At 35.4% G+C, this 21,977-nt stretch overlaps 1 protein-coding gene across 3 annotated transcripts in view; it reads left to right on the top strand.

The window, feature by feature from the left end:
* Nucleotides 1–21,340, top strand: part of LOC149191613 (pentatricopeptide (PPR) repeat-containing protein) — a 343,363-nt gene extending 322,023 nt beyond the window's left edge. The window contains exon 10 of one of the 3 annotated variants that reach the window (XM_089404363.1): nucleotides 21,189–21,340. In XM_089404363.1, the coding sequence (XP_089260489.1) occupies nucleotides 21,189–21,240 (52 nt within the window). In that variant the 3' untranslated portion in view covers nucleotides 21,241–21,340. Of the gene's footprint in view, nucleotides 1–20,588; nucleotides 20,807–21,188 lie in introns of those variants that run through there. The other 2 variants (XM_089404360.1, XM_089404362.1) reach the window with 2 other exon arrangements.
* Nucleotides 21,341–21,977: the final 637 nt, after the last annotated feature.

Raw genomic sequence — 21,977 nt, 5'->3', positions numbered from 1 at the left:
TGATGCTATCTAATATGTCAAACCATTCTCGAACCAAGGTGAATGTCCATTCATAATGGCGTCTCATCAAATCTATTAATAAGAAGTATTCTCCATGAGCCCAAGCTTGTCTCAGAAGTAGACAAACTTCCCTCTAGAAAGAGGCCTTGTAAGAATATCAAGAATTTGCTCATTAGTGAAGATGTACTGGAACTTCACCATTCTTCAACCAAAGTCTATGTACTTGACACAGGGATAACCTCTCGAATCAGGTCAAAGTACATGACACAGGAAGAATGTCAGTCCATGATGCTATCTAATATGTCAAACCATTCTCGAACCAAGGTGAATGTCCATTCATAATGGCGTCTCATCAAATCTATTAATAAGAAGTATTCTCCATGATCCCAAGCTTGTCTCGAAAGTAGACAAACTTCCCTCTAGAAAGAGGCCTTGTAAGAATATCAAGAATTTGCTCATTAGTGGAGATGTACTGGAACTTCACAACTCCCTTCAACACCATGTCTCGAATGAGGTGGTATTTGAACCCAAAATGCAACCTAGAAAATATAATGGAGCCCAAGCTAAAGAAACAAGTTCTTTCTTTCTTCAACACTCCATGCCCAAATTAAATCTGCAGTTGTAATTCATTCATGACCAATTGTACCATGTTGGTACTCCAACACGTGTTGAGCAACACATCTTGGCTCAACCATAAACTAGGTCACAAATGATTTTTGGACACACAAACTTGGTGCTCCCTTTCAAACTAAGATATATCCTTCAGGATGCTCCCTCTGCCACTAATGTTTATTAGCCATCAATGACAATCCATCATCTTAGATACAGAGGTCAAATCCCTCTGAGGTCAAAACAGGGCTTGCTAGCTACTACCTTTGGAAGCAATACCTTCTCCAGAACTGCTCGCTCTAACACATGAGACCCTTCTTCTTCCATCAGAGACAAACCATATAGGATCATCCTTGATCCATTCAACCAACCCCAAATTACAAATTATTCTTCAATTTCGAGGCTTCTTTTCATGTTCTTCAAAAACCCGTGGTTGTTCTTATTACTGAGACACATCTCTCCCTCTTTCTCGGATAATCTTCTCAAATCTTGCTTCCATGCTACCATCTGTTGCATGCATAAGAGGAAATTTCAGCCTAAAAGTGGCATCCTATGGAAAAATCAAGAAATTGATAAAAAGTGTCATGTAGACAATTTTTTAATATTACTTTACTTCTATCTATGTTCCACAATATTTATTAGCACGAGATTTAATTAAAAATATTAATATATTATTTCTAATTTTTTACTTTGCACTTTTATTAAAATAATTGCTTATATATTTTTTATATTTAAATTTAACTCTCTATATTTAAATTTTATATTTAATTGTCTATATATATCTTATACTTAACTTTTTGTGGGTTTTTCAATGACATTGTCTACTAAAGTCACAATTTCACCTGGAATAATTTTTTTGGTCGGAATTTGGTAATTTTTCCTTTCTGGAATACATTTTTTTAACTATTTAATTATGTAACTAGATATTCTATATTTTTGGTCAAATATGGTAATTTGTCATTTTTGGTATATGTTTTTAATTATTTTATATTTAACTATTTAACTCTTTGATATTTAAGCACAAATATTTTCACAATCATTAACTTGATGTTGAAAAAGGATTCTGGTAAACTATGTGCGGTAATTGTTGATGTGCCCGACATTTCGTGTGAACACGTCACCCATCTTCAAGGACATAAAGCAAAGTTAATATTTTATATTTAACTATATATTTTATATTTTTTGTTAGAATCTTGTAATTTGTACTCTCTATGTTGAAATGTGTAACTAGGCTCGATCTTCATAATATCTCATGTACTATTGATTTTATATATTTGATTATAAAGATAAAGAAATATATTATTTTTATTAGCATGGAGTTTCATGCTCGAAGTCAAATTGTTCTAGGTCAACACATTATGTACTTCTAGCATTTTTCATTATTGTATTGTGTTATCCATGATAACCAATAGAAATACTTTTTAATATTTGATAGGGTCATCATAAAAGAGGAAAGGTCATGATTCCATTTGTTTTGAGGTCAACGTTTCATAATTGAGTTGTTTGACAGTTTTACAAACTTTGGTAGCAACTCTAGTTCAACAAACCAAGAATTCACAACGAAAGTCCCTGATAGTGTTGTAGCAAAACAGTCCATGCTAACACTTTTCTCACTATGAAAGTCAGTTGTTGTGTAACAGTATTATTTTAAATGATTGTTAGTGATGTCAGAGTTGTGATGAGTCATAAAAAGCCTTTATTCTCATGTCCTCCACTTCTTTTCATTCACCCTTACCTCTCCTTTTCCATTTTATACCATCTGCTGCTATCAAAAGTTCACAAGTGTTGTCACTGTAATAGGGTTTGCGTTGTCAAAACGAGTCTAGTTGTGGTCTAAGTGTGGTCTAGGTGTTCTCAAATTCATTTGCAGGTAAAGAGGAAGCAACTCACAAGCAGCTCCTGATGTGTTGCAGCCATAACACAAACATAAATTCATGAGAAGAGCAAGAGGGTTAAGAAGCTGGACTTCTCATAAGAAGAATATGGTTTCATCTTTAGGCCAAGGAAACCTATGACAAGATCAACAAGAGCAATGCAACAAGCTGAAAAGATGCCAGAAGTACCTTTAGAAAAAACAGAGCCAACAAAGAAAAGGCTAGAAAAAGACAAAGAAAATTCTATCACTGCAAAGATGTTGAAGCATATGTATAGAAGGAACAGGTGGCTCACAGAAGGAAGTTGCAAACTTAAGTCAAAGGTTTGCAAGAACAAGTAGAGCTCATCAAAAGCAATCTTTCCAAATAGAAATCTCAAGATCGTTGTTGAAGTAGATGCTACTCCTTGATATGGTAAAATTCTAATTTTGTTGTCACTATACCTAAACCAGTAAACTCAACCTTATATATAGTCAACATGGTATTAGGAGTAATAAGGAGGTATTAAGAATGAAAATTCAAAGAAACTCAAAATTTTGAAATTTCATAGCAACTCCCCGTAATGAAGCAGGAAATTTGCTGCCAAACTGTTGTAGCTTTCTATGGTGAGAAAATCCAGCAAAAGTTTTAGTAGGGAGAGTTTTGATAGCACTAGTTTAATGAAAAGACATTACTAACCACCTCAGAATCAACAAAGGCATCAAAATGATAGCATAGAGGTGTTTTTTGGATTTGCTACGGAAGTTCCTGCAAATTTCGTAGCAACTCCCCATAGTAAAGCCAATTTTTTTCTACGAAATTGTTGTAGCTTTCCATGGAGGTTAAGGCAGGTCTAAAACTCAACAAAGAAGGTTCTAAAGGCATTTATTTAGCTTACAAACGTCAAGGAAGGCCTCAGAACTTGCAGAACTTGTAGAGAGGTAGCAGAGAGGAGTTTTTTGAATTTGCTACAAATTTTTTGCTATGAAGTTTCTGGAAATGATTGTTTTAGTAGTCAACTTCAAGGTCACTTTCTGACCAAATGGTAACGAAATCTGAAGGAGGTTTCTGTTTAGCACAACCTCATCTACAAAAACCTCTCTCATTTTTTACACAACTATCAGGGTTTGGAAGATATGCACTTATCTTTGAGACCTATTTTACATAATTTTTCCTAGCTAGAGTAGTTGCAGAAATTTTGAAATTCGACTTGGTGGGGTCCAGGTCAGCAAAGTCAACCAAGTCAACATCCACGTGTCAAAAGCACATCAGCAATCGAGTACACTCAGCATTTGGTTGGATTCGATAAGGTTCAACAACAGAATTTGTTGAGCTCATAAATGATAGGAGACTCCTATTTGAATTCAAACTCCATTAAAACAAAAATATCCCTATAAAGGCTCAATGTTTTGTTAGTCAAATAGAATTAGGTCTCTTAGCTATGCATCGAGTCTAGCCCAGGTGGAAGATTATTAAATGGAGCCCTCACTCTATATATGTAGAACGTTTTTCACTTGAAAAGGGGTTGATTGAGAATGTGAGAAAGACCACATTTTGTATGTTTTTTTCAAGTTAATAAGAAGTACAGTTGCAACATACCCTTTTTTTTAACTTGGGATTCATTTTGGTTTCATTCCATCCCTTCATTTTTTATGTTATTATTAGTTTTCATAACATGTTTGATTACTTGGAGTTCAATGTAATATTGCTCCAACTTCCTTCAAATGTGTTGTGTTTTACTGTAAAAGTTTAATTCATTCGATTTTAAAGCAAAAAATGCCTCAGCTTCCTTTAAGCAATGTTTTTTGTGATTGAGTTTTCTCTTAACTAACTCCATGCCCAATGGTGGAAGCCATCACTCTTTTTCACCTGCAAAAATAACATAAAAATCTAGAGTTAGCCATCTAAACTTTGAGTTTATTACAATCAATTTCATAAATATTTTGAGAGAGCCCTCTAAGATTGGACGGGCTAAATTCCAATCAAAAGTTGGTTTGAAATAGTTACACTTGGTTGGAGGTTGACACAGCTCAACCTTTCTAGCCCAGTGATAACATATTGAATCAAAAGAGTCATTGCCATATGTAATAGACCTTATTGGGCATCTTGTATCAAGTCAAAAGAATTTATTTTGAGTCAAAATTTGTCAAAATCTCCCTCCAAGACCAAGTTGTCCATGACAAGTGGACCCTGTCTAGGTTTATTCGAGTTCCAAGAAGGCCTATATATAAGAAGCATTCAACCTTATTTGAACAAGGCAACCCAAGGAAGTTCGATCACAAGAAGAAGTAAAAAGGCAAGGGAGAAAATCGAAGGTCAAGAAAAAGCTAGAAGACAAGAAGCAAAGTCGAAATCTAAAGTTTTTATTTCTATTTCTCTCACATGTGTGAAGAAGAAGCTAGGGTTTTGCAGCTACAAGGATGAAATATTTGATCTCTCAAGAAGGACCTAAAATCTGAAGTAAGGAAGCTTATTTATGGTCTACTAGCCTAGAAGGAAGAAGCAACTCAAGAAAAGAAAAAGAGAGGACTAAAAGAGGGCCTAATTACCCACATGTACGAAGTTGCAGCGATTTCGAGAAGGTCGAAGTTGCAATGGTTTTTGAAAGGTTGAAGTTACAACGGTTTCTGGAAGGTCAAAGTTTCAGCGATTTTTGGAAGGCCAAAGTTGCAATTTCTGAAAGGTCAAAGTTTCAATAGTTTCTAGAAGGTCAATGTTGCGGAATTTTTGGGAAGTCGAAGCTGCCTTAGTTGTTGGAGGACTGACAATTATTGTTGAAAGATGTTGAAGGTTTGACTTGTTTTGACCTTAAAAAGGAAAGCTCATCAAGAAGGTTGACTTAGTCTTGGAGCGATCTTGGTCTTGATCTAAGGATTTTGGAATTCATCATTTGAAGATCTATAAGAGAAGAATTTTGTGTGGGTTTTCCTCTCTAGGAGAGGTTTTGGCCTTGGCTAACAGCCTACATCCTATGTCCATTTGTTCTATTGATCTTCATGTTTTGATAGTTATTTCATGATAAGAACACCATAATAATCAAGATAAGAAGAAGCAAATTATAAGTACATCAAGTTAAAGTAAAATAACATCACAAGTAGTAAACAAAGGAAGAGAAATCACCCCTTATCTAGCTACCCTATATTTTTCAACATGGTATCAGAGCTAAGGTAACAAGGAAAGGAAGCTTGAAGATCACTCAATTGAAAAGGATACATAAGGGCCAAATATAAGAGGAAGAGCATCAAGAAGATCTAGTCATCACATCACAAAGACCCTATCATCTTGAAGGAAGAACTCTTGGAAGAAGAAAAAAAGACCTCAAGGACCCTACCTCCATCTCAAAGAAAGAAGGACTTTACACATTTGAAGCATCTTGGGAAGCCTCCCACATTCTACATCATCATCCAAAGGAAGCAAGAAAAGCACTTCATCATCATTAAAGGAATCAAAGTGCTCTTCCTCATATTAAAGAAAGGAGTAGATCTCAAGCATTTTTGAAGGAAGAAGAACATCTCTCCTCATCTTGAAGAAGAAGCATTGTCATTTTGAAGAAGGAAGATCATCCCTCCCTCATTCTAAAGCTCACACCCTAGTGGAAGACATCATCATCAAGGAGGCATCTTCATTTGTCAAGTAAGTACTTTATATTCATGTCTCAACCTACAAATCATATGACCACTTTCTACAAGGAGAACAATAAACTTGTTGGGACATCAAACTACTTTGCATGGAAGAAGTGAATAGATTTGATTCTCACCTAAAATGAAGTTTTTGATTATGTCATGGGCTCCATCACAAAGCCTTCTCAAGAACAATCTCAAGCATTATCAAAATATATGAAAGGAGAAATAAGGGCTCAAAGAATCCCCATTGAATCTATCAAGGATTATCTCATTCCCTTTGTAGCAAAATTGAAGTCATCAAAAGATGTCTATGATAAATTGGTAGAGTTATACTTTGTAAGTACAGCTGGGAAAACAATACCTTAAGTGTTAAAATTGGCAACTAAGGCCAAACTCCATGTGGGTCATCTAATTTATGGCAACCGATATTTTTCTTGGACTCCTCTCATCGAGAGATGTAGGATTGATCTAAAGATCATCCGATTCTGATAGTATTCATGGAGTTATGAATTTATTTGTGTTATAAGACAATTCGTCAAGGTCGGCCAACAACCAAATAGACCCCACATGTGCTCAATGATTTAGTATAAAAGGAGGTGACTTGAGAGTCATTTCTCACACACTCTTCTATCTTGATTTCTCTCCACTTGTCTTGGGTTTTAATGGAAGAGAAGTCTAGGAGTGGAAACTCTAGACACTGGAAGAAAAGAGGTTTCCCTGGCTGCAATCAAGAAGAAGGAATACACTGCCCTAATCTAGAGGATGTAGTCATGAAAGAGAATCCCTAATGCTATCTAGAAGGAAGCCTACAACCCTATACGTTGGTCCCTACCAAAACGTAGTCAAGGAGGACATTACCATGCCCTAGCCGCAGCATTAGGAGGCTGCCCTAAACAACGTGGAAGGGATGTGTGGACAATATATTGAGCAAGAGTCTTAGCTGCTGTTTGGAGGGGTCCGAAGTGTTGGAGAAGGGGCTGAGTTCCCTTGCTATCATGCCGCATCAATAAAGGACCGTTGGAAGCGTAGTCACAGTCATAGGACTGATTTATGGGCAGTTTTAGTGACACATTTATAGGGCCTCAGTGAGGGACTGCTAACAGCAATTGGGAGATGAAGTTTGGATGGCCAAGAGACCTAGAACGAACCTCCTAACAAGGTTGCAGTCACCTCTAAGGACAACAAGGAAAATAGGGGAATTTTCCCTATATGTTAGGCTAGTTGGTGTGCCCTAACCAGACTAGTACATGCACAGAACCCTAGGTAGAAATCAGCAGTAGCATGCAGCAGAATTGAGGGTTGTTTGTGGACTAATGGATAGATGCATGGGAAAACAAGGCAACTAGTAAAACCGTGCTAATATATATGGGACAACTGGGCTACATGGTGCTACCCAAAATGTTGGGACAACACAATGATGGGACAACAATGTCATTATTCACAACAACTATGTTGGGACGACAACTATGATGGGACAACCCTATGACATAGGACAATAGTGACATTGTGCAGTAGCTACAAAGTGGGATAGCAGCTATGACATGGCAGCAAAGTGGGACAACAGCTGTGACATGACAACAACAAGCATGGTGCAACATGGTAAGCATGGACGGCATGGCAAGCATAACCAGCATGGTAAGCATGGTTCATCATGGCAAACGTGGACAACATGGATCGTTGTGGCAAGAATGGTGCTACAAGCACATGAGAGATGTTGTATGACAACATGGTTCAACAATGGCACATGGGACAACAGTGCAGCGTAAGGTGCAACAGTCATGAGGTCCAACAGTGTGATGATGGGTGCAACATGGTGCAACACAATGAGGTGCAGCATGATGACGAGATGCAACACGATGATAGGTGAAGGAGTCACCTTGGAAAATCAGTTGAAGCAACATGTCTTCAACTGATCTCATGTATTATCTTCTTATAGATGATCTATGCTCTTATCTAGATAAGTCAAACTGTTGACTTCTGTTGTAAATGTACTATCTCTCTCTCTCTCTCTCTCTCTCTCTCTCTCTCTGCTGAACTATTGAAGAACACATAGGAAGAATTGATCAAGGGTTTCCCCACATTGGGGTTTGTCGCTGGCTAGCGCCACATCTTATGTCCTCTTGTCTTGGCTTGTCTTCTGCGATTTATGGTTATGTTCTATCTGCAATTTACTATTATGCTCATGTGATTGCTACTCTGGAAAAGATATCGAGCTAATTGTGAAAATTGAAATAAATTGCTCTAAGCATAGAACATACCTAAAATTAACATGGTACCAGAGTTGAGGTGAAGACAAAGGCCAAGCAAGAGTGAAAGAGCAATCGCCGAAGGACAAAAGTCTCAATGGATTCCTCATCCCTCTTCAAATTCACCAAGGGTGAAGTCGAAGCAAAGAATATTATCAGAATGGTGCAGCGAAATCTTTTGATGGCCTACCTTAAGATCACTTCAATGGGAAGTTCAGATCTAAGGGTGGAAGGAAAGGCATGTGCCTTGCTTGCATTAAGTTCGGCCATTATGCGAAGGAGTATCTGAATGGTAGGGACACATCACCTGATGATGATAACAATCATTTCAGGGACATCTTCAATGATCGCAGGAATGACAAGTAATGTAGGTCATCAAGGAAATGACTGACTCTTCAAAGAAAGCAAGGAACCACAGGTATGAAGAATCAAATGTTGTTTTTGATAAGATAAAGAAGCGTTATCTTATGTTGGCCCTCTCCTTCATACTTTTTGGGAATCTGGCTTATTAATTGTAGTGCTTCAAGTAACTTCATTGGATAGAAGGGTGCTTTCTCTAATTTGGTAGAGATGGAAACAATCGCGGGATTATACTTGGAGTCAATGCCACCTATCCCAAAAAGGGTGTAGGGAATGTTACCCCTCAATTGAATGAGGGTAACTCGATTAATTTACAAAATCTCTCTTATGTACCTGATCGCAAGAAGAACATGGTGTCCATTTCGGCAATGGAAGACGAAGGTTACAGGGTGGCATTCATCGATGGAAAGGTACATGTTTGAAAATAGAATTTTCAAAGATGCTTTTATCTTTGATTTCAGGGTTAGCAGTTTGTATCAAGTTGCGGGATGGTCCATTGGGGACCATGTCAGTTGTCACATCTCATCTATAACACCAGAGGTCTACTTATTATGAGGCCCTACTCGAAGTGAGTCAGATGGTGATAGGGATGCCTGGATTCAAGAAGAGCATGAAGGTACATGTCTGAGATGTATCGAAGGAAAATCTTATAAAGGGACCATTCCCCTCATGTAGCAGGTCCACAGGTTTGGAACAATCTGAGGGGTTTGAGATGCATGATCGAGAATCTCATGTATGTAGGTGGAAGAAAGCCCTCTATGGCTTGAAGCAAACACCCTAGGGTTAGTATGAGAGGATTGATAGTTGTTTGATGAAGCTGAGATTCACTAGGAGTGAAGCCAATCCAAACCATTGCTTGAAGGTTGTGGATGATAGACATCTCATACTGGCACCTTATGAGGATGACCTCTTTCTGGCAGGTGCAAACCCTCTCATTTGCAAAAGTAAGAGGGAGATGGATTCTAGAGTTGGAATGGTAAACTACAAGCCTGTGACCACCTCGATGGAGCTTAACTTTCAGAAGTTATGTATGCCGGACCTGATTTGGGAAATGCCTCTGAGTTTCATAAACTCATTCTAGCATTGATGTTTTTGGTGAACTCCCATCTGGATATATGTTTTGCAGTTAGCACGTTGAGCTCATATATGGTTGAGCCTCACTGGATTGGTGCCAAGAATCATTTGAGACATCTTTAGGGCACAATCTCTCATGAATTGAGATACATTGCCGGAATGTGAAGTCGCATGATTATTTTGATGATGATTAGGCAAGTAGTGTGGAGGATCGCAGGAGCACCTCTGGGTGCTGACTCTCTTTGGGTTTTGCTCGATATCCTGGATGAGCAGGAAGCAGAAGATAGTTGTTTTGAGCACCACTGAGACTAAATACATAGCTACGAGTATGATCTCATGTGAAGCTGCCTGGTTGTGGAAGCTTTTCAGTGAGTTGTTTGTACACATGATGGATACCACCGTGATATTCTGTGTAAACCAAGAGGGGATTCAATTGTTGAGGAATCCCATATTCTATGATTGCTCCAACATATAGACATTAGATACTACCTTATCTAGGATATGGTACACCAATGAATGAGAAGGCTCCATCGCATTGAGATTGATGTATAGGTCCCAAACATTATATCGAAGCCTCGGGGAAAGGTCAAATTTGTAACTTTCCCGAACGACTTGGAGTCATTGAGAGACCCTCTTATGAGAGTTCTGCATGATGCATGCATTGAGCTCTGGGAGCTCCGAGGGGCTTGGGGTACTTCTTGGAGCAACAAGCGACCATAAGGCGACTCACCCTCCCCTAATGGTGCACTGTGTACAGGGTGAATGGTTCAGCCTTCCCCTGTGATACCTCGTGGCAACTTATGGACAGGATGAGTGGTTCCCCTATCGAAACATCCTACCCATGCAGTCTGGGACTCATGGGAAGTACCTTTCATCTGGCCAATGAGTAAGGAAACGGGGTTAGGGACTATAGTAGTACTATCGATTGGCGCATCGTTGTATCTACCGTACTCCCTATGCTAGAACGATCTCCATTGATCTGGGATCAATGAAACTGATATGGGATCAATATGAGTGGTTTGAGACACTCTCTTTTGATATTGATTTGGGATCAATGAAACTGACTTCGGGTGAGTAAGAATGACATAACTCACTCTTTTTTGGAACTGATCTAGGATCAACAATGTAAACTTTGAAACGAGAACTATAAACTCAAAGCGGGAACTCTGGCCATAAAACCCTGAAAAAACATGAAAAATAGTGCTAAAAACTAAAAGTGTGTATGCTGGAATGATGGTTTTTCTTTTTAGAGTCAATTTTGAACATGTTTTAAAAATGGCAGTGAAAACGAAATTTTTGTGCAAAAAAACACCTTGAAAATGAATCGTGTTGATATTGGAACGATTGTTTTTTTTAGGGTCAATTTTCAACGTTTTAAAAAAATGCCAATAAAACTGAATTTTTATGTGCAAAAATTGTGCGAAAAACACCTTCAAAACGAAAAGTGTTGATGGTGGAATAACACTTCTTCTTCTTCTTCTTCTTTAAAAAAATAAAAATAAATAAATTTAAGGTAAATTTTCAAAATGTTTTAAAAATAGCAGTGAAAACCAAATTTTTTGTGCAAAAAATACCTTCAAAACAGTGTTGATTGGAATAACACTTTTTTTTTTGTAGCGTAAATTTTCAACATTTTGAAATAATGGTGTAAAAGATTTTATCATGACTCCAAAAAACATTAAAATTTCAAAAGAATAATGAAAACATAAAATTAAAAATAAAAACAAAAATAAAAATAAAGAAAAAGAAAACAAAAAATAGTTAAAACAAAATAGCAAAATGTAAATAAAAGTATATATTAAAAAAAATTACAAAAAAGACAAAAAGAAAAATCAAACATGAAAAAAAAATTAACACAAGAAAATTAGTCATAAAAATGTTAAAAAAAACAAAATTAATCTATAAAAGATGAATTAAAAACTATAAAAAAACAAAAAAAATATAAAAATATAAAGAAATAAATAATAAGAAAACAAATTTAAAAAAAAAAATTACAATTATTTATTTATTTTTTTAAATTTTTTTATCTTATAAGCCATAAAAAATTTGGAAAAAATAAAAAAATAAAAATAAACAAAACTATAAAATTAAGAAAAAATAGAAAAAATTTAAAGAGCATATAAAAAAAATTAAAACAAACTACATTATAAAAAAAATATAAAATTAACATAAAAAATTAAAGATAAAAAAGACAAATAAAAACATAAATTATATCCTAAACCATAAAAAAATTTGATATATATATATATATATATATATAAAATTAAGTAACTAAAAATAGATTTTTTTTAGAAGCATTAACAAAAAACTAAAAAAAATTAAAAATAAAAAACAAAGTAGATTAAAAAAATAGAAAATTAAAAAACAAAACCAATAAAAATCTAAAAAACTATTTAATTAAGATTACAAAAAAAAAAACCAAAATATAGTCAAATTAAAAAAAAAAATAACAAAAAAACAATTAAAATTTAGAAAAATATATGTATTTTGGATTTAATAAAAAACATATATTTTCGATTTTAAAAAAATAAAAAAATATTTGAAAGTTTAAAAAACATATATTTTATGACTTAAAAAACATTTAAAAATTTAAAACCTACATTTTTAATAATAAAAAATATTTAAAATTAAAAATAAAACATATATTTTTTCGTTTAAAAAAAAGACATTTTATGATGACAATCCGTTGAAGTATATATATATATATATATATATATATATATATATATATATATATATATATAATTTCAAGGTTCGCACTAAGCCAAACACCAAATTGGTGTATGAGACCCTTTGTTAATTGATATATGAGATCTCTTGTTTATGAGATAAGGGACCTACTTTTGAGCAACTATTTAACTTCTAAAATTTAAAGAAAAGCATACATACTCTATCGCCCAATAAATTCGAACTTATAACCTACTCCTAATGTTAGGCCCATATACTACTAGTGTAACCCCTTATTTTTATTAGTACAACCCACTTATTATATTGATGTACCCATGTAGTGCCCATATTGTTACTATTGTGCCCCATAAAAGCCCACTATTGTTATTATTGTGCCCTTACATTATTATTGTTATGTCGGCTTTGATTATGTTATGACCCCTTAGACTCCTATATATAGAAAGGAGGTCTTTTCATTTGTATCATCCAAGAATTGCTCATTTATGTAATGTAAAGGAGGTTGCCCCCTCGAAGAGGCTGAATTCGAAGGCATTGATCTATCTTTTCTATCTTTTTCTTGAGCTGGTTTCATAACATTTGGTATCAGAGCTTTGGATTCTAGGGTTTCGCTGCTCCAAACAGGTCATCGTGACATTTTTGCTATAACTTTTTTCTGCGACGTTTTAGAAGTTTAAAAAAAACCCATTTGCAAAGAAATCGCGCTGAATCTCAGGTCCAAATTTTAAGCTTTTCGCACTATATTTGCGGAGATATGATCTGAGAAAGTTGGTATTTTTGTAGACTCCTGAATTACATTCCAAACAGGTGATCTGGGGAAAATCATCATAACCTTCTCTCTAAGCATCGGATTGAAATTTTATAAGAAGGTACAGAAAGAGAACGGACTGTAGTTTCTTGTATATATTTTCAGAGCCAAAGGTCGAAATAGTGACTTGTGGCATGTCATACAAGTTCGCTCTACTGAACTAGTCTATAGTCAAGTCATCTTGGGAGATTGTGCATAACTCTTCCTTGGAGAATCCAATTTGGATCAGACTGGTGGCATTGGAAAGAGGACACAAAGGGCTACTACAGGTCGCAATTTTAGAACTTAAAGATCCGAAAGTACAGAGTTACAGTCATTTCAAGATTGAGCTCCTAAAATCAAGAAAAAACAAGATGAAGAAGTTTGATGGCAAGGATCCGGTAAATTGGATACTTCAGATGGAGCAATATTTTGATCTACATGGTGTACCACTGTTACAAAAGGTATGTATTGCATCTTCATATTTAGAACCGGATCAATTTTTATGGTATGAAGGGCTTTGTTCTCGTAAACAACTTGTTACATGGTCAATTTTCACGGAGGAAATGATAACACATTATGAGGATACAAAGAGCAACACCTTCTTTAGAGCAACACCACAACAATTGGAAAGATTAAAAGGGCTTTGTGACATAGTGGAAAGCAAAATTATGGAAACTAGGAAGCATACCCCTCACAACTATAAAGATGGAAGCATTGTTTCTCCTAGCCTTGCACAACCTACAAGGGTTACACCACAACAATTGGAAGAAAAAAAAGAAAAAGGGCTTTGTTACAATTGTGATAGCAAATGCACTAAAGGTCATAAGTGTGCTGAGAAGAAATTATTTTACATAGAATATGAAGAGGAGGAAGAAAAGGATCAAGAAACATCAAAAGAAGAAGATATACGTCAGGACCCCACCCCAGAGAAGGAAGAAATGAATCGGACCATATCTTGTAAAGTATTGGCAAGAATTACCACTCCTCAAACTCTCAAGATAGAAGGACATATCAAAAAGAAAAAGGTGCAAGAAGTGAAAGATCACATCAAGAAAGAAGAAATGAATCCAACCATATCTTGTAATTCATTGGTCGAAATTACCACTCCTCAAACTATCAAGATAGAAGAACATATCAAGAAGAAAAATGTTCAAGTGGTGAAAGATCACATCGAGCATCAAAAAATGAATCCGACCATATCTTGTAAAGGATTGGAAGAAATTACCACTCCTCAAACTCTAGAGATATAAGGACATAAAAAAAAAAAAAGGTTCAAGCAGTGAAAGATCACATCAAGCATCAACAAGAAGTTCTCCAACTTTTAAAGGATAACGCCACTTCGGTGCAAAATCAAATGAAACAACATGTAGATCAACATCGTATTGAAAAATGTTTTGATGTAGGTGATTGGGTATTTTTACTGCTACATCTCAAGCAAGCTATTTATGAGAAAGACATGTTGGCAATACTACATGCACTTAAAAAATGGCGACCTTACCGAATGGGAAGACTCTTCAAGGATGAGGATGTGGAAGCATTGTTTTGTGCTATTTCTATTATCCAACCAAATTGGATAAACGAAGCAAGGGATGAATGGAAGAAGGACGAAGAAGTATGACCACTTGTTCAAAAGTTGCAAAAGATCCCAATTCAAATAATATTTCCAGAAATTGAAGAGGAAGGAAAAATCATATTGGAACTTGGAGCAGTCACAGAAACAAGAACCCGACAGCTACGAAATCGATCAATTTTAGAGTATCCCATCAAGTGGAAGAACTTACCCGCTGAAGATTCCACATGGGAGGACAAGGATTTAATACAGAAGCATCAATAACTACTCAAGCGTTGAGGACAACACTTTTTGAAGGAGAGGGGCATGTTAGGCCCCTATACTACTAGTGTAACCCCTTATTGTTATTAGTACAACCCACTTATTATATTGATGTACCTATGTAGTGCCCATATTGTTACTATTGTGCCCCATAGAAGCCCACTATTGTTATTATTGTGCCCTTACATTATTATTGTTATGTCGGCTCTGATTATGTTATGACCCCTTAGACTCCTATATATAGAAAGGAGGTCTTTTCATTTGTATCATCCAAGAATTGCTCATTTATGTACTGTAAAGGAGGCTGCCCCCTCGAAGAGGCTGAATTCGAAGACGCTAATCTATCTTTTCTATCTTTTTCTTGAGCTGGTTTCATAACACCGAAACATTAAACCCACTTAGTTATTTTATTTATAAATTAATAATATTTTTATATAAACTAATTATATCAACTTATTAAGAAACAAATGCCATTTATTAATATATTTCAATTTCCTATAATTAATTTCAATGTTGGGCTAATTTATTGACTAAATTAACACAAGTATTTAATTATCAATCCGGGTTTGTAAAACTTGGAGGCAAATCCACTGTATATGGACATCATATATAATCAAGTTTAGAAGATAAAATTTGAAGATTTAAAGAAGTACATATTACAAATATAAACCTATTTTAACAATTTCTAATTCACTTATGTAATATATGAGGGAAGAGGCTCCTAACTTAGGAGAACCAGGTTGTCCTTCCCTACAATACTACTTTCATGAAGATAAATCTAAGAGCACTAATTAACAATGGTTTATGATGCAGAAGATGTAAAAGAAGAGGCTCCTAACTAAGAAGGTCCAAATTTTCCTTCTTCACAATCCTACTATATCACAATCACCATTGCTTCAAACCAGAAATGCATAAATAACTTCAAATGAGAAATGGAGAATGAAATTCAGTTTTAGTTCAAGGTCAAATAGAAGGAGAATTTAACTTAAATTCTTGTGTGTCCCTTCATATGTAGATTAGAATTAAGCCAATATTCATTCAGCAATCATCACACATCTAAATACATTTGAAACAAAAACTAGTCTATGAAAACTACGAAAATTGAACCAAGAAGTGTACTTAGCTTGGTGTGGGGGCCCTCCACCCTTGCCTTGCACACTTGAAGAAATCTCAGCTACAACAACTTTAGTAAATCAACCAAGCATGAACAACAAATTGGAATGAAACAAGTTCTTCAAATTAGCTCTCAACTCAAATTATACAACAGTTACATACAAATTCCATTACAAAAGCCATCAAAGTATTGGCTTTAAATAGAGGTTTAATGAAACAAACTGATCTATATTATCTCTAACACTCATATCTACTCATATCCACCTATTTAAGTCGAACTTATCCAATTCATCCCAAGAAATATGGCCAATCCCATAAAATCTCAAAATTGCCCTATTTCCTAGGGATTTTCTGGTGACTAGTCATGTTTGACCAGCCTTGACCGGGCCTAATAAAGCTTGTTTTGGCCGAACCAAGTGGAGTTAGCTTAGTCCTAGTTCCCAAGTTGTCCATCCATGCATCAAAATCGAGCCCAAGTGTCCTGCAAACATGTCATCCACATAGCTATTACGGGAATTTCTGATTCAGTCCAAAATTGCACTTGAAACTCAATTTTCATAAAAACTTCTAGAAATTGAAAAATTAAAATTAAACACCTGAATATGCATAAAATACATCAAAATGAGATGGATGTGATGGAAAATGGATGGAAAATATAAAGATTAAGTAGGTTTCCCTAAGCAAAAATAGACCAAAACTGAGGGCCAACATCTCCCCCTTGCTGATCTTCAAGCATGTCCTCATGCTTGTCTTTGTCTCATTGATCTTCTGCCTCTGTATGCTGACTGATGTACTGATGTACTTGTGACTCTATCCCTTTGAAGATGAAGCTACCTGTAAAAAGGATATCTATGCCTTCAAAGTTTAAAAATCAAAACCATACTTGTTTCAAAAATTGAATTTTAATCTTCTTTGCTTTTGTAAATCAAATCTTATTTTGCCTTTAGAGATTTTAACAAACTCTTCAGAGAAGAGCATTCTCAATTCAATATTCTTTAATTCTGGATTCTAGCCCACTTAAACAAGGACTTTCAAAAATCATTATGACTCCTCAAAGAGAGAAGTTGCTGCTTAATGACTAGAGTCCCTCCTTTTCACAGAATGTCATATACTGATCTACATCCAACAATGATTCCATATTTGCAACATTATTCATGTTTTTTCAATCCATCCACCATCATATGGTCTTCCATTAGCCAAACCAGGGGGGCCATTAAGCTCAAAGTTGACTTCAACATTTTTTTTCAGGCAATTTACGAAATAGAGGTTGAAAGAACCATAAAAATATCCCGAAATAGAAATGAACTTGAAAACATTGTTCGCATGGAGTGTAATTAGGCTCGTTCTGAAGAAAACCCATGTTTTCGTTTTTCAAATTTCATTTTATTTTACTCAGAAAAAGGCAACGAAAAATAATGGCTTTTCAAAATTGAAATGCATTCCTGAGATTGAATGCTCATTTGATTTGAATTCAACTTTTTTCTCTTCAAATTTTTTCCAATATCTTGCTTACCTCTTTTTGGTGCTCTTAAAAAAACAATTGAATTTCATGTTTGTTTAATTTATGTTTTAGTGCAACAATAAGTCACTATTTTTTAAGCATTACCCTTTGTAGAAAAGAAACACCCCTGTAAAAAAAACTTAGTGTTGCTTTGAAATAGAAATATTTTTCCCTGCTCTCTGTACAATTCATCATGCAAACCAGGATTCCATTAGCATAAGTTTTCATTCACTTTTATCTGTATAATTCTTTATGCAAACCTAATCTCAGGATTGTGAAAGGAGAACAATACAGTCCCTTGTGACAACACTTAAGAATTCATCTGTTCACGCAATAAAATCTCTTTAAGCACATAAAAACACCTCTGTTTCGGCAATCTACAATACCTGTTATGCAAAAATGCACATTATAATGCCTGCAATATAACCCTTGTAGCAGCATTTAAAAAAAAACTCCTCTGCAATACACAACCCACGCAATACAGTCAAAAAACGTTGTTTTTATTAACCAATCTTTTCATGCATCAAGCTGAAACTCGGTTTTTTCATCATATTGTTTTTCCACATGTACAGGTGTAGCTTTTAGGCTCAGCGAACTCCATGTTTTCAAAACTGCACTCAAACTTTTTTGTTCATTACTTCCAGATGCAGTCAAATCGTAATAAACATTTTATTGCATGGAGAACCGGAATCACAACTAACAACTCATTCCTCGTGCAATAATCTGAAGATGTCATCATGTAAGCAATCAACTTTACTATGCAAACACTCTTTTTTATCTAATAAACTCGGTGATTGCATGGAGAATCGATTTACCTGTCTGTGATGAACTATAGTGATTTCCTCTGCAACGTGGCTCAATTAACCTACGTTTTCCACTGTTAAACTGCATTTAAACATCCTACGACTTTACTGATGGAAGAGTCTCAATGAATGACGACAGTGACACTGGTAAATGCATTATCTTATAACTGATGTTTTTATTAAAATATCCCGAGATTTCCTCAAGCATATCCGCTGCATTAATGGAAATGAATTGGATTGTGGCTCTTACCGTTTTGCTCACGAAATATCTTTCTCAGTCCATTCTGCTTGAGCTTACACGTCAGCCAGATCTCCAGCGCCAATTTAATTAAATAAAATTTCCTTTGCAAGGATTCATTTATTAAATTAATGGCAAATATGTGGCAATCGCTCAGGTTGTTTAACTGAAGTTTTAGCTCACAATGCAATGCTTAACACAAGTATTTTTTCCTTGAAATCTGCTAACAGTTGGAGGCGATCTCTTACCTTCTTTCACGGGATTTCTGGAGTCTCGTGGAGCGCTGCTAACATGGAGAGAATTACGCTCTCTCTTTGAACCAGTGCATCTTCTCACAGCTTGCTGATATATTCTACGTTGTTGCTTCTGTCAAAACGTTTCACTTCTTTCAGCCATATGCTAATGGCATCTACTGTTTTCCTGAGCCTCTCAACGGTTGTGATGACAGCAAATTTATGATTCTGAGCTGCAAAATGGCAGAGCTATTTTGAGTAATGCACAGGGTTTATGTCAAAACATTTTTACCTGTTGACTGTAGCTGTAGCTCTTGTTAAAACATTTTACTTCCCACAAGGTTTTTTCAAAACATTTTTACCATTTACTGTTGTTTGGTTGCTGTCAGTTCTGTGTAACTACAACTCACGGGTTTCAAAAGTGCTTAATTTTCTCAGTTTACAAACTTCTCCTCTTTTGACATAATCCATCACAAAATATATTTTCATGTTGCTTGCCATGACTTCGTATAGCTGAACAAGGTTGGGATGTCTCACTAATCTCATCACAGAGAGTTCGCTTTTGATCTGATCCATCATGCCCACTTTGAGAATCTTTTAATGGCCACGCTTTCTCCCGTCTTCGTGTTTCTTGCATGGTATACCTTTGCAAATGTGCCCTGCCCCAACAGTTTGCCTAATTCATACTTTCCCATCAATATGCGATTACCATGAATCTGCATTTTTGCTACAGGAAATCCCCTTCTGACAAATCAACAATCTTATTTTATACTACAGGCTAAAATCCCTGACCAAACCCTATAGATAAATCAAAAATCAAAGTGGAGACAGAAAATATTTGTTTATTTCAATGAGCTTAACCGTCTCCGATCAGATCATGGTTCCAATCAACTTGCTCTATTATGTGATGATACATCCCGTCCCAAAAGTGCTGCTTTGTATCGTGCATCAATAAACACATGACCTCATCGGTCCCCTAGAATGACACTTCAACGTGCATGCACATCTTGCTGCATCCCCTGGTGCTGCCTTTCGACCAAATGAGGTCTCTTCCAAGATAATCTTCATTAGAATCTGATTTACAACGCACAGGGCTGTACCTTTGTTTCCAATGCCTTTAGGCCTCAAAACATGTTTGAGCAGCAAAATTTCTATTGCAGGCAGAAACAATCAAACATGCACAGTCACGTTCAGAAATTGAACAAAATTTCACCATTTTATACTATGAAATCATATTATTGCAAGCCCATACTATGAAATCATATTATATCTTCCTGCCTAATATCATTTCCGTGTTTGCCACTTTTGTTATGTGCACAAAATGTTATATTTCATACATTTCCTTTGCACATGTATTTGAAATATTTCTCATATTTCTCATAATCTAAAGTTGTGTATGCACATGTATTGCCTTTTTGAAATATTTCTCATTTGCTATTATGGCTTCTCCTCTAAACAAACCTTATGCCATATCTTTATGTGCCATGATAAAGTTTAATTGTGTTGATTTTTATTCTTTACAATATGCACATCTCTTATATCTCCTATATTGTTTTAATTTTAAAATGACCATTTAGGTCATGTTTAAAATTACTTCCATGATGCTAATTGCTTGGTTTGTTTATGCAGGTCTCGACTTATTAAATCCTCACTTTGATCCATTTTGCTTTATGGAAAAATACTTAGGGTTAGGGTTATGAAATGAATATGGAATGTAGGAAATAAATATAGGTAAATAGAGAATGATATTTAGGGTTATGAAATGTTAGGGTTATGGAATGAATGTAAGATGTACATTGGATTAGGTATAGGGTAAATATAGTAGGATGGACATAGGCTAATGGGTATAGAATGAGGAAAATGTGATGAATATAAAATATGCATTCAGGTATTAACTCAATTTCAACAAATTCTAAAAATTTCTACAAAAATTTGAATTTGCAAGAACAAAATTGTGCACTTACACTACTTGTACTTCCCTGTAGTATTGGATGAATGTTGTTGTTCTTTAACAATATTGGATGAAGTTGTCTTGATCAAATATCGTAGATAGATAGAGCTTATTTATGCATTCTGTTCTAGCATCCTTCATTGATTCTGGTCCATTGCTTGTTGATGTTGTTCAGGTCCCTCTGCAATTGATTCATGATAACTCAGGTCCCTTTTGTCATGTACATGTTTTTGCTAACATTTCAGGTCCCTCTGCAATTGATTTCAAAAATATTTCAGGTCCCAACTGCCAACAATACAAGTTCCGTCGTCAATTCAGCTACACAACTAAGTTTCTTTTTGCGAATCTTCCCCCCTTGCTGACGGGAAGACTTGTTCTCAAGTCTTATTTATTCTGGAGGATGATTCCTGCAAACTCAAACTGAAGAAATGGTAAAACAAAATAGAGAATTCATATTAGTCAAGCTGGTTGGTTTTCTAATATGAATTCGAGTTTGTATTGTGCCACTTTCGTGGATTTTCACAACCAAACTCTTTTATTATTTTTGATCTTTTTCTATTTTTTCCTTTCTGAATGGAGGTGGGGTGTAATGGAGTAGGGAAGTATGAAAGCTTATGAAAATAGGTTATATTGAAGTCGTGATGTAGTAGTAAGTTTGGACTTCAACATGCTTGGTCATGGAGCTTAACATACAGTATGGATGATGAACGATGTGAATTCAAATCATGAACAAATGATGATGATCAAATATGAATTCAATATGAAAGGATTCTTTGAAGATTGATGTGACTTGACATGGTACTGAACTTGACTGCTTCTTCTAATGATTGTTTTCATGTCTTTTTGCCTTGATCTCGATCATGTTGTAGGGTTTGCTGATGTTGGTGGTCAGCATCTAAGAGCAAGCTTCAAGAGTTTGAGTCTCATTGAATCAACTCAACATCAGGTGAATTTTCACTTTGCTTTGACTTGAACATTTGTATTCATATTCTAGAATATGAATTTGACTTTGAAAATTACTTCATCCATGGAGTTCACTCCTTCATTCTTCCTATGACCTGCAAAAA

This window comes from Pinus tabuliformis, chromosome 2_2 (genome assembly GCF_031772625.1).
Source record: "Pinus tabuliformis cultivar Carrire ecotype Pingquan chromosome 2_2, CPIR1, whole genome shotgun sequence".
NCBI classification, from domain to species: Eukaryota; Viridiplantae; Streptophyta; class Pinopsida; order Pinales; family Pinaceae; genus Pinus; species Pinus tabuliformis.
Note: the sequence above shows the minus strand (reverse complement) of the source record. Positions and strands in the feature narration are given on the sequence as shown.